We start from the raw sequence: 14,317 nt of genomic DNA on the forward strand, positions 1-14,317 counted from the left end.
TCTCTCTCATCCGCTCTCTCTGTCACACACACACACACACACACACACACACACACACACACACACACACACACACTTGGAGTCTATTCTTCTGTCTTTTGACAAACCTGCTTGTTGTAAGTGCTCTATTCACCTTATCATTTGCCCATATCAGGACACTTCTGCATAACGTCATTTTGTAATCGTCTTTCCGTTTTAGACCCGGAAGTAGATTACTCACCTTTATCATTTTTACACTTGGCAAAAAGCTGTTTTCATGCAAAAGAAAAGTTATAAAGTTTTAATATTTTTTCGGATGAGAACGTAACATTCCAAATATGTGACCAGTTTATCAGAAGAATATTTGGACATTTCTATCGAGCAGCGAGGACTGAGAGCGCTGGCTGTGCTGACCGGTGGGACTAGCTAGTATCTGTCAAACCCTACTGTAGTTAGGCTACTGACAGTGAGAAAACACTGTCGACGTGCTTTTGTAACTAACGTTAAATGCCGACCGGGTACAGCCATCGCCTCCTCGCAGCAGTAACGCTATGAACATGTCACTGAAGTTGGTCACAGTGTAGCTGCTGAATGTTGGCAAACTTCATTCATCATAGTTTACAGTTTACAATGCAACCGGCCGGCCGGCTAACACTGAACTGGAAAGAACAAATACAATTGCGTCTGACATGGAGGAGAAAAAGTGGGCGTGGCAACATAAGGTGAATATAAATAAATTAGACTAATTAGTAACCTGTGTACCGATGACTAACAACCCACTCGTTACTACTGTAGATCAGTGATTCTCAACCATTGTCATATCAAGGACGGCTAATTTAGTCACATTAGAGACACTGACCCCCATTTGATGAGATATTTTGTCTTGGACCCAAATCTGAGTATATTTTTTATTGTGAGATATTTTTTGTCCAGGATTCCATGAATATCTGTGTTGTAGGTAGATAGATAACAGTGAAACTAAGATCAATATTATTCTACATTCTCGAATTGTGTTTGAAGTTCTTGTAAGTGAAATAATTCCCCCTGGAACTCCCTCAAGGACCCCTGGTGGTCCCTGGTGGTCCCTGGTGGTCCCTGGAGCCCATGTTGAGAACCACTACTGTAGGTCATTCCTTGTAACCTGCAGCAGCTGGAAGACAGCAATACAAGATTTAAAGGGACAGCTCACCCTAAAATTCAAAATACATATTTTTCCTCTCAACTGTAGTGCTATTTATCCATCTATATCGTTTTGGGATAGTTGCCTGAGTTTTGGAGATATCGGCCACAGAGATGTCTGCCTTCTCTTGAATACAATGGAACTGGATGGCACTCGGCTTGTGGTGCTCGAAGCACCAAAAAAATAAATTTGAAAAACTCAACAGCATTGGCTCTTTCCAGAAATCATGACCTGCTTACTCAAGATAATGCACAGACTTTGTTGTGAGCAGTCTCATGTAGGAACTAGCTAGCAGCTAGCGGGTGTAGTTCTGTCAAAAGAAAATAGTTCCTCCATGAAACTGCTCATAACAAGGTCTGTGGATTATCTTGAGTAACGGGGTCATGATTTCTGGAAAGACACAATGCTGTTAACACATTGAGTGCCACAGCGCTTCAGTAAAATTGTCTGCAGCCTGTGCCAGATTCACTTCCATTCAGTTGAAAACAGCTATAGAATTTTTTCTATTAGGGCTATATTGATAGGGCTGGACTTTAATGAAACATTGAACACTCCTGCTTCTTCCAAAGAAGAAATTTTGTTTCTAGACAGTTCCATTATGAAATGACAGCCTTTGAAAAAAGTGCACTTTCAAGGGTTTTCTGTCGGGTTTTTTTACTTTCCAAGATATAGTCCCTTTTATGAATACCTTTTGCACTCTAATTTCGAGCACATTCACTGACTCTGGCTGGTGTTTTCTGATGTGGTGTGGTTTTTGTGCAGCCTGCGTGCCCCCCCTCTCCCCCCCCCCCCCCCCCTCTCCACCTCTGAGCTGCGGGCTCCTCCCCACACGCACAGTTTGTTTTCTGAGACTCGTTTTTGCCCCGGACGAATCCCAGCGCGCATCAAGGAAGTGCCAAACGCGACTGAACGAAAAGGCTTGGCTGTTCGGCTTCGGATGCTGGCTTTCAGGCAGGGAATCGTGTGCAGATAGATAGAAGCATAAGAGCTCAGTTGTGAGCGCGGATGCAGCCGAACCCACTCTCCGCTGTAGACAGTAGGGCATTCACAGACTAGTAAAACCACTAGTCGACACTGTGCTTAGTAGTCGACTAGTCGTTTTAGCAAAAAAAAAAATAAAAAAAAAAATATATATATATATATATACGGTATATATCTTTAAGAAAGAACATACATGGACTATCATATCCCATATCCCCCACAAAGAACATCAAAACACAACAAAACAAAACAAGAAAACTGCATAAGATACACAATAATCCAAGAACAAACAAGACTATTGGACAAACAACCAAACAAAAACAATGCATTCAAAGTAAATACATAGATCTTGCCCTGTTGGCAGCTAGGAAATGCATAGCTTTAAATTGGAAACCATCCAATCCCCCAGCTGTAGTTCACTGGTGGAATGAACTCTCAAGCTACCATACGTTGGATAACATTTACTACAAGAGCAAAGGCAGATTCTTAGACATCCCCAAAATATGGCAACCACATACAGAGTTTGACTTTAAGAACTTTTTACCCCAGTGTCATTAGGCTTATCAGGATAGGAGCTGAATGCATTGTTTTTGTTTGGTTGTTTGTCCAATAGTCTTGTTTGTTCTTGGATTATTGTGTATCTTATGCAGTTTTCTTGTTTTGTTTTGTTGTGTTTTGATCTTCTTTGTGGGGGATATGGGATATGATAGTCCATGTATTGTATGTCGTGTAAATACCTCATGTTCTTTCTTAAAGATTTAAAAAAAAAAAAAAAATTTTTTTTTTTTATTAACACATTGACTGCCAGCCGTTTTTTTTTGCTGTAGGTAGCTTCTGCCAAGCCGTTTTTTGAGGATTATGGCTCATTTTACAAGAGCCGAGGATTCGTTTCAGCTTGGAGTTTGTGAACATACAATATCTCAAAAGTACTAATAGAATGTGTACTTTCTCTGTCTAAAAGAGTTAGTTTGTAGAGTTAGTAGTTATGTAAGCATTAGCAGTTGAATACAGCATGGTTTTAGCGTCAGAAAGAATATTCAGAGATAAACGGCTTTTTGTGAAATTGGATGGAACAGTCACTTTAACCATTCATTTTTGGCTCTCTCTCTCTCTCTCTCCCTCCCCCTCTCGCTCTCTCTCTCTCTCTCCCTCCCTCTCGCTCTCCCTCCCTCTCTCTCTCTCTCTCTCTCTCTCTCTCTCCCTCCCTCTCGAGTTGCTTCAACTCCTCCCTCCGTGGGCGGACAAGCTTGTCACCAGTCAGTGCTTTGCTGCTCTCCTGTGCCTGCATGTCTGCACGGCCGCTGTTTGAGGAAGTCGGGATGGACTCGCTCGTTTGGAGTTTTGGTTGAGAGAAGCTTTTGCGATTCTGGTCATATTTATGCTGCGTGTTTCAAAGTGTGTTCCTCCACCTGTAATCTATCACCCGATCATAGTAGATCGGCTGAATCTATTATGTAAATTTGCAATCCCGCATCGCCAGCAATCAGCGCGAAAAGGAGAGCGTTTTCCCCCATCCATTTTTCATGAGAATGGCTGGGCTGAGAATGGCGTGACAAGTTAAAAAAATGCTTTCCTTCCTCTAGCCAGGAGAGCACTGTTGCCACTTAGTGGGTCGGTGGAATGGGTTGTAAACGTTCGGTGGCTCCAATAATTATATAAGAGATGTAAAAGGGTTAGATGCACAACCCACCGTCAAAAAAAAAAAATCGATGCCAAAAACGTGTAAACACGTTGTTGGCAGGGAACAGCTGGATTCTGAAAACGTGTTCATACGTTGTTGGCAGTGAATGTGTTAATAAAAATAAATTAAAAACGGTTAGTCGACTAGTCGACTACCTTTAGGGACGACTAGTCGACTAGTAAAATTCACTAGTCGTGAATGCCCTAGTAGACAGAGCAATATATACGGCTCTGGCTGAAGCATGATCGGTTTCCACTTTGATCACGTCTTTTCCCTGCTTTCTCCTGTACAAAGTAAAGGATCTGAGGTGGGTGGCGCAGCTTCCGTGTCGATGTTTAAGGTGGCGCCGTGTGATCCCTTGAAGTGATTCATGCTCACTGGCTAGGTACGACCTTAAACAGCAGAATTATGGAATAATATGAATTATGATTTTAGGACGTGCACAGACGTCCTTGGCACTGAACGTTACTTTTTTTTAGGACGTGCACAGACGTCCTTGGCACTCAATGTGTTAAGTTGATCAAATGTATTTCTTTGGCACTTTTGAGCACCACAAACCGAGTGCCATCCAGTTCCATTGTATTGGAGAGAAGGCAGAAACTCTGCGGCCGATATCTCCAAAACCGAGGCAACTAACAAAAAAATGATATAGATGGATAAATAGCACTACAGGTGAGAGGAAAAGTATGTATTTTGGATTTTAGGGTGAGCTGTCCCTTTAAACAGTTCCTCCTGGCTGTCCCAGGTGGAGAGGGGAGTATCCTGGGAGCAGCAGGTGCAGTGATCGGTGTGGGCTCAGACATCGGCGGCAGCATACGTATGCCCTGTTTCTTCAATGGGATATTCGGCCATAAAACCACCCCAGGTAAGAGAACACTAATGCGTGTGTGTGTGTTGTATTTTGATTATGATTATTTGACACATCTGTACATAATTGTATTGAAGGAATGTCTGTATGTGCTGTGGTGTCACTGTGTTCCTCCAGGTGTGGTGTCTAATGAGAACCAGTACCCCCCAGCCTCGGGCCTACAAGAGGACTTCCTCAGTACCGGTCCCATGTGTCGCTATGCCGAGGACCTGCTGCCCATGCTCAAGATCATGGCCGGACCCAACGCTCACATGTAAGACATGTCTGTCTGTCTGTCTCTCTCACATGGAAGACATGTCTGTCTGTCTCTCTCACATGGAAGACATGTCTGTCTGTCTCTCTCACATGTAAGACATGTCTGTCTGTCTCTCTCACATGTAAGACATGTCTGTCTGTCTCTCTCACATGTAAGACATGTCTGTCTGTCTCTCTCACATGTAAGACATGTCCGTCTGTCTCTCTCACATGGAAGACATGTCTGTCCGTCTGTCTCTCTCACATGTAAGACATGTCTGTCTGTCTCTCTCACATGTAAGACATGTCTGTCTCTCTCACATGTAAGACATGTCTGTCTCTCTCACATGTAAGACATGTCTGTCTGTCTCTCTCACATGTAAGACATGTCTGTCTGTCTCTCTCACATGTAAGACATGTCCGTCTGTCTCTCTCACATGTAAGACATGTCCGTCTGTCTCTCACATGTAAGACATGTCTGTCTCTCTCACATGTAAGACATGTCCGTCTGTCTCTCTCACATGTAAGACATGTCCGTCTGTCTCTCACATGTAAGACATGTCTGTCTGTCTCTCTCTCTCACATGGAAGACATGTCAGCCTGTCTCTCTCACATGTAAGACATGTCTGTCTGTGTCTCACATGTAAGACATGTCTGTCTCTCTCACATGGAAGACATGTCTGTCTGTCTCTCACATGGAATACATGTCTGTCTCTCTCACATGTAAGACATGTCTGTCTGTCTCTCACATGGAAGACATGTCTGTCTGTCTCTCTCACATGTAAGACATGTCTGTCTCTCTCACATGGAAGACATGTCTGTCTCTCACATGGAAGACATGTCTGTCTGTGTCTCTTGTGCTATCTGCTTCACACTCATACAGCTACAGGCATGATCATAGCTGGACTGGGGAGCTAACGGTCTTCTACTGCTGCTACATGTATCTCTGAACATGTAAGAGAGAGCAGATGAATGGAGAGCAGCTAGCTAGCTAGGGGCTGTATCCAAACAGCTTCCTAGTACTAATTGGTCCTAGTGGTGAAATTCTAAGAAACTCTTCGAGTGACGACGTTTTCTAAGAATTTCCCCTTAAAAGTAAGTCAATCCTAGTAAAGCTATTTACAAAGCATCTTAGCTCTTAAGAGAGCTTCTAAGGTGGAAAACTGTTAAGAGCAGGGATGAGGATTTTTAGCTTAGGAATTTCTTACAGAGAGGAGAAAATGGCTGAAATACGCAGAAAAGACGCATTCATGCCGTTGTTATTGTGAAAGTTATCACAATGTTAAGATATTTAGCAACAGGCAAACAGTGATGATTTAGCTTTATGTATCCACATAGTTGTATAATCAATCACACAAACAATCACAGCTCCTTCACACATTCAAATTGTGACGTAACCTATTTAATTCCCACTTGACCTCTGCCTCCTGGAATTGCAAATGGGAACGTTGAATTAAATGTAAAATAATGGCAGGGTTCTGCTTTGGCGTACATAGAAAACGACATGTCAGTGGAGTTTTGATTTTAATTGTGGCTGTAATAATGCATATTCCAACATGGTATGAGTGTATTATATTTAAATTGTGTTGTACATTATGCTGCACACATACTGTATATGGGAAATTAAATGGCAATTCAATCTTATGATTTCAATTGAATGTCAGGTTTGGCCTTCCATAGAAATAACATATACCGTTCAGAGAATGCTTATATCAAAATTTACAACAGTGTGAGAGCATAGGCTACATGTTTAGCACCAGTGGCTCCAGTCCAGTGGAAATCAAACCCCCATCTCTGAGTTAAAGTTAATTACTGTGTGTCTGTCTGTCTGTCTGTCTCCAGGTTGTCCTTAAACGTGAAGGTGGACCTAAAGAAGGTGCGGTTCTTCTCCATCCCTCATGACGGCGGCTCTCCTCTGACCTCCCCCGTCAACAAACAGCTCCTTCAGATTCAGAGGCAGGTGAGTTGAGTCCAGGCTTCTTCTGTCAGTTAGCCCAGTGAAAAACCCTACGGCAGCTGTGTGACCAATCAGAATAGGTGTTTAAGGCAGGTCCTTCCTGTTTCACATACTATGTGTAGCTATCCTCCTTATAGTTCAAAGTGAGCCCTGTTTTTTATCGCCTTCAAGTATTTGTCACAAGGTATTCAGATTTCAGTTTTGTTCTCTTTGGCGACACCTATGGCGATGAACGGTAATTGCAGGTGAGATCCAAACAGTGTTGCATAATGTGTCGTTAGTCAGTTTGTTCGGCCGTAGTAACCACCCGTAATGCTAGCAGAAAAAAGTAGCTTGTTATGCTACTTAGCTTCACACAAGAGCTGTCAGGAACCTACAATAACCTACAGAGTGAGTCTGTTGTGTTAGCTCCGCCCACCCTGTGAACCTACAGTAACCTACAGAGTGAGTCTGTTGTGTTAGCTCCACCCACCCTGTGAACCTACAGTAACCTACAGAGTGAGTCTTATTGTGTTAGCTCCGCCCACCCTGTGAACCTACAGTAACCTACAGAGTGAGTCTGTTGTGTTAGCTCCGCCCACCCTGTGAACCTACAGTAACCTACAGAGTGAGTCTGTTGTGTTAGCTCCGCCCACCCTGTGAACCTACAATAACCTACAGAGTGAGTCTGTTGTGTTAGCTCCGCCCACCCTGTGAACCTACAGTAACCTACAGAGTGAGTCTGTTGTGTTAGCTCCGCCCACCCTGTGAACCTACAGAGTGAGTCTGTTGTGTTAGCTCCGCCCACCCTGTGAACCTACAGTAACCTACAGTGAGTCTGTTGTGTTAGCTCCGCCCACCCTGTGAACCTACAGTAACCTACAGAGTGAGTCTGTTGTGTTAGCTCCGCCCACCCTATGAACCTACAGTAACCTACAGAGTCTATTGTGTTAGCTCCGCCCACCCTGTGAAGCTACAGTAACCTACAGAGTGAGTCTGTTGTGTTAGCTCCGCCCACCCTGTGAACCTACAGTAACCTACCAGAGTGAGTCTATTGTGTTAGCTCCGCCCACCCTGTGAACCTACAGTAACCATAGACAGTAACCTACAGAGTGAATCTGTTGTTAGCTCCGCCCACCCTGTGAACCTACAGTAACCTACAGAGTGAATCTGTTGTTAGCAGGTGGTAGGTGAGCCACCTGGTAGCAGATTATAACTTTAAAAGTGAACTTCTAGCCTGATCGGTTCCGTTGTGGCAATTTAATGTTGCCTTATTCATCAGCAAATGATGCATACAGTACATTGTAGAACATCACTTAAAGAACATTTACTTATCATTAGGCGCCACTGGAATATTTGGCATAAAAGAGATTCGAAGTCAGTTGGATTTGTGCAAATATTATATTTGCAAGTTTGCAGTTTCTATTACATTATTTTGAATATTGACGTGCTCGTTTGTAAATCCTTTTTGTGGATTCAAATTTAGGATAGAGGTGAGTGCATATTGTTATTAATTCAACATGCAATTCTCTGGTGTTTAGCTGAAATAATAATCTTCACATAAACTCTCCTCACTGGTCCTCCAAACAGGTTAAAGCAAACCTCAAGTCTCAATTGCAACTATTCATTTCAATTGAGAGACACTTAATGATGATGAGACCCTCCTGTGGTGCTTTGTAGGTGGTGGAGCGGCTGGAGGCTGACCTGGGGGTGAAGGTCCAGGAGGTGTGTCTCCCCGGGCTCCGATATGGCTTCCAGATCTGGGACACCTACATGGGCCTACCTGACAAGGAGGGCAAGGTTGGTCCACTCAGCTGACTGCTGCATTTTATACATTCAGATTTGAAGCTTGTAGCTGACAAGTCTTCCCCAGAGAGATGTAGGATAAGCCAGCAGGTAGAAGATCAGTGTCTTCTTCCTCAAAGACACTGCAACAGGATTAGAGCTGCAACGATTAATCGATTAATCGATTAGTCGATCGACAGAAAATTAATCGACAACTATTTTGATAATCGATTAATCGTTTTGAGTACAATTTTAAGAGAAAAGGTCTAAATTCTCTGATTCCAGCTTCGTAAATGTGAATATTTTCTGGTTTCTTTACTCCTGTATGACAGTAAACTGATATTATCTTTGAGTTGTGGATAAAACAAGACATTTGAGGGCGTCATCTTGGGCTTTGGGAAACACTGATCATCATTTGCCACCATTTTCTGTCATTTTATAGACCAAACAACTAATCGATTAATCGAGAAAAGAATCGACAGATTAATCGATTATGAAAATAATCGTTAGTTGCAGCCCTAAACAGGATGCATGGATGTTGAGTAGGGATGGAAGAATATATCGAAATTCAATATCGCAACACAAACACAAAGATGTGACAATATGATGGGCGATTTCTTCACCGTGATTTTATAATTTGCACTTTGGAATGACATTTTTTTACTTTTTTTGTCATTGAACTCTTAAAACATACATATATAAATTACATACATACATACATCGTATCACGGTTGTATGGAATCATACGATAAGCACATCGTCCCATCACTAATGTTGAGTAACACATTATTGCTGCAGCCTGCTACCGATCGCCAAAGGAGAGATTCTCTTGCTCGTGGCCACAAAGGTCAGAGTTCAGGGTGACCACTGGAGCAGATAGGGATTCCGTGCCCGGTTCAAGGACACACTCCTTCAGTATTATCAGTTTAACAGTATTTTATCAGTTTTCCAGGAGGTAGAATGAAGATTAACAGACGGGAGGAAAAAACAAGTCTTGGTTAGTTAGTGTGCACCTGCTAAGACTGTGTAGCAGGGTTCCTTGAACGTTTGCTAATTGAAATGTGTAAAGCCTGCTAGCTCTCATCATAAAGATTGTCAGTGTTGTAGCAGTAATTCACCTTGATCCATATCTCAAACGATGGCGTGTTGGTGCCTTGAATTTGAGCATAATTGGGCCTGGAAAGTCCTTGAATTTGATGTTGAAGGTTCTCTGGTAGAGAACGAAAGCTGGTGAAAAGTCTTATATTATTGTCGCTTGTTGCCCAGGAAATAGTGCACTAATAATCTGTTAGTTACCAGCTCCCAGCGTTCCCCTCCTCTGAGGTGTGTCGGTGCGCACGTGCTTATCTCAAAGTCCCTTTGTTTAGCCGGGCATGTTTCTGCTGCATAATACCCTTTCACAATACACACCCGTTCAATCTGCAGTGTTTCACCATAAGCTTTCATTCACAGTTTGAGGCACTACTAAAGTTAACCTTTGACCTTATGAAAGAGATGCCGGTGGTAAAGCACACAAACATGCTGCATTTGGTTGTGACACAGTTGGAATCTCCTTGCAGGTTTCTGGGGATGTGTGAGGGAAAAAATAAATAAAATTAAGCATTTAAAATCTTTTCAAAATTAACAGACTGCCTTGAGATTACTTTGAATGAAAATACATTTAAACATAGCACCCAATCATGACCTTGATCCTAGGATCAACACTTCACATCCTGAGGAAAACCCTATGATGGAGGTTCAAAATGATTAAACGTGTCAATTCTGTTTCAAGACACTGAAAGTCTTGTACACAAACCGGAGCCAACATGCTTATCCCAATGGAAAACAATACTGTAGTGTACCAGAACCCATAGTGGGGCCAAGGCTTGATTGATTGATTGGCTGGCTTTATTAATGGATATAGAGACAACAAGATCCAAGGGATAGCATGTAAAAGTGTAAACACTAATTTCCAACATGGTCCCCGATGTTCTAAAAACAGGACAGACAATAACAGAAAACATATAGTCATCTAAAAATCTGTATCAAAAATCCCCATCACAATAAAACATAAAATAGATTTAGACACCAATAAATATGGTGCTTGAAAAGGCAGGTAAACGACACAAGAACAATGCAAAAACACTGCTAAAGAGTACAGCTGGTAAATGTGAACCGCCTTATGACAGCTTCAACATGGCAGTTTTTCACATTATTAGTGTGTACAGAAAATAATAAATCCTTCCAAATATTGGGTTGCAACCCCTTCTGCAAAATCCATATTTCAGTGCTAAAATAAATTTTAAATCTGTCTCCCCTTTGTGACTTAAGTGCAATTGTCTATTTAATTCAAGAGTGAGCCTTCCTAACAAACCGTAGGCTCTGCTCTCTCTGTATTTCCACACTCGTCAACATCAGGTAGCCTAACAGTAAGTGGGGAGGAAACGCAGCACTATTCCGTTTGCTGCGGCGATCTGAATGAAAGCCTTGTGTTGAAAGCGACCGTTCACATGACAGCGAGGAGCACTAACGCAGGCCCGCGTTACCGCTGCGATAATGGGCTCCGCTACTCTGTAAAAAGGTCTATTAACACCCAGGTGGCAGCAAGCAAACGGCACCCTGCACTCCCTTAAGCGAGTGTCCGGCACAGCTGAATGGGCAGAGAGCAGCATGGCACGTTACTAACGGACCCGTGTTCCTCCTCAGGCGCCCCAGCCGTTCCCCGAGCTGATGGGCGAGCCGGGCCGTCCCGTGTGGCCCGTGTGGGAGCTGCTGAAGCGCATGGTGGGAAGGTCCGAGCACACCATGGCTGCTATTGGTAAGAGGCACCTTTGTCATGTTTTTACTTATTTCTATTGCATTTGCCTGTTTTATTGCTATTTTTAGTCCCCCAATGACTGGTATTTTTTATTGTTTATCTGGTTTTGTTTGTTTTATCTGTAAAATACTTTAAGGATTAGTGCCATAAAAAACATGTATTATTAACAATAATGCTACCCGCTATAATAATACACTACAGTACATAGAAAAAAGAACATTCTGCCGCTCACTTTTAGTTTGTGATTTCTGTGTGTGGTGCTGATGGACAGCTCCTTTCAACGTTAAATAAAAGACGCTCTGAGAACACATGATTTGGCCTCCTTACTGTTTATGATCGGATGTGGCCTGTGAACATTTGAGATGATTAAGTGGTCCATGAATCAGAAAATTTTGAGCGAACCGGTGAGTTATAGCATTCATATTTGGCTACTGCCGTGCCATGCTTCTCCAAATTTGCTTGCTCAACTTTCAGAAGACCCTTTATGACATATGTTTAACTGATGGATAAATTAATTCAACTCTTAAAAGTAGCTTGGTTGAACCGTTATTTTTATTTGTGTGGACACGATGTACCTCTGATGTTCTCAGGCTTGGCCCTGATGGAGGCGATCCGTGTGTCGAAGCCCTCGCCCTTCTTCATCCAGCAGAAAGAGAAGCTCCAGAAGGAGTTGGAGGATCTGCTGGGGACCGATGGAGTCCTCCTCTACCCGTCCCACCCCAACCTGGCTCCCAAACACCACCACCCGCTCTTCAGACCCTTTGACTTCTCCTACACCGGTCAGTGACACTGCCCATTCCTCACACAGTTCTACCTTTGAGCATCACACCTCACATCAGATCACAATGTCTAATGTCCAGACTGTCTTGACAAACAAGTGACTGAGGCTCGAACCCAGGACCCGTATCTGCAGCAAAATCCTTTTATTATTTAGATTAATTCATTGTTTGTCATGTATCAAGATTTGCTGCTTTCAGCTAAGTAACTAATTTGGGCTCTGGTCACTTTTGATCAGAGGTGACTTTACCATTAAAGCAACAGCTCATCCTAAAATCCAAAATACATATTCCTTCTCACCTGCAGTGCTATTTATCCATCTATATCGTTTTGTGTTCGTTGCCTGAGTTTGAGATATCGGCCTCAGTGTTTCTGCCTTCTCTCCAATACAATGGAACTGGATGGCACTCGGCTTGTGGTGCTCAAAGTGCCAAAGAAATACATTTGATAAACTCAACAGCAATGTCTCTTTCCAGAAATCATGACCCAGTTACTCAAAATAATGCAGACTTTGTTGTGAGCAGTTTCATGTAGGAACGATTTTCTTTTGCAGTCATGTAGGTGTAGGTCGGTCAAAAGAAAATAGTAACCGAGTCATGATTTCTGGAAAGAGACAATGCTGTAGAGTTGATCAAATGTATTTCTTTGGCACTTTGAGCACCACAAGCCGAGTGCCATCCAGTTCCATTGTATTGGAGAGAAGGCAGAAACTCTGCAACCGATATCTCCAAAACTCAGGCAACTAACACAAAATGATAGATGGATAAATGGCACTGCAGGTGACAGGAAAAATATGTATTTGTGATTTTAGGGTGAGCTGTCCCTTTAAACATGTTAAGTGCCTTATGCTCCAAGCTACCAAGGGCCCCATAAAACTATGATTAAGAAAGTTTTTCTTCCTTGCAGCATTGTTTGCAGTTCTGTTGTAGAAGGTAGACATCCACAATGCACAAGGACAGCATGTTGGTTAATTGTTGACCTCTTTAAGGGGCACTGAAACGCATCTCTCCAGCCTGGAAAGGACTCAACAGCTGCCATCCATCAGTTTCTTGCAAGTCACCATCACACTTATCCCACTGGCGGAGCTCTTATCACTAGACCTGCGACTGCCTCATCCGTGATGTAAACCAGCTGTGTCACTGTTACGGAACAGATTATATCCGTGTTGTGAGAAAACTATTGCCATTTGCTCTGAATTATAGGCCATAGCCTGTTTGGATTTTAAACCTTGGAATGTTTTGGCAATAATGTATGTTCATGGTTCTGAATATATTCCGATTTCTTTTATTCTGAGTTTTCCACTTCCCCTCCTCACCTAGTTCACTTCCTTTACCTCACTTCTTTCCTTAGCTTTACTCCTCACTGGTTATTTTGTTCACCTGTTGGCTCCCTCACTGATTGTCCCGAGTTCCCCTCCTCACTGCTTATTTAAAGTCTGCACTCCTCAGTATCATTCAGTCACACCAATGTGGCTGCAGGGACCGGCAGCACTGGTAAATTGGTTATGTTTACCATTAGTTTTATATACTGCTTAATCCTATATCCTTATTTCTTTGTGTTGTAGTTCAGATTGACAACTTTAAACCTAAGTTTACATGGACTTGAATACGTTTGTCTTTTCCTAATCATGTCTTCCAGACAAAAAGGCAACCCATGTGTTTTCTCCTGTGTTTCTCCTTTTCCCCTGTGTTCTCAATATGGGGATTTTTCCACATTGCCCAAAAGATTGTGCTGAAAATAAATGTTTTAATCTGGAAAGCAAGCTTCTCTGGACCTCATTCAGTCCACTTCTCTGCATCCTTGAATGGCTGCCCATGTCAGGCAACTTAAAGTCTTGAACCTTAGCCCTCCATTACATGATCCTGCTCGAAGGACCATGAAGGCTAAGGTTCAAGATTTTAAGTTGCCTGTCACCATGGGCAGCCATTCAAGGATGCAGAGAAGTGGACTGAATGAGGTCCAGAGAAGCTTGCTTTCCAGATTAAAACATTTATTTTCAGCACAATCTTTTGGGCAATGTGGAAAAATCCCCATATTGAGAACACAGGGGAAAAGGAGAAACACAGGAGAAAACACATGGGTTGCCTTTTGTCTGGAAG

The 14,317-nt window shown here is 42.7% G+C and overlaps 1 protein-coding gene across 1 annotated transcript in view; it reads left to right on the top strand.

Moving 5' to 3' along the window:
* The window catches only part of LOC310780037 (fatty-acid amide hydrolase 2-A-like), a 30,990-nt gene that overhangs the window by 12,872 nt on the left and 3,801 nt on the right, over positions 1 to 14,317 (top strand). The window contains exons 5-10 of the mRNA XM_083640574.1: positions 4,567 to 4,686; positions 4,807 to 4,942; positions 6,766 to 6,883; positions 8,540 to 8,659; positions 11,330 to 11,441; positions 12,032 to 12,220. Of these exons, the coding sequence (XP_083496700.1) occupies positions 4,567 to 4,686; positions 4,807 to 4,942; positions 6,766 to 6,883; positions 8,540 to 8,659; positions 11,330 to 11,441; positions 12,032 to 12,220 (795 nt within the window). The remainder of the gene's footprint in view (positions 1 to 4,566; positions 4,687 to 4,806; positions 4,943 to 6,765; positions 6,884 to 8,539; positions 8,660 to 11,329; positions 11,442 to 12,031; positions 12,221 to 14,317) is intronic.

The sequence above is a fragment of the Poromitra crassiceps genome (assembly GCF_964638095.1).
Source record: "Poromitra crassiceps genome assembly, chromosome: 7".
NCBI lineage: Eukaryota > Metazoa > Chordata > Actinopteri > Beryciformes > Melamphaidae > Poromitra > Poromitra crassiceps.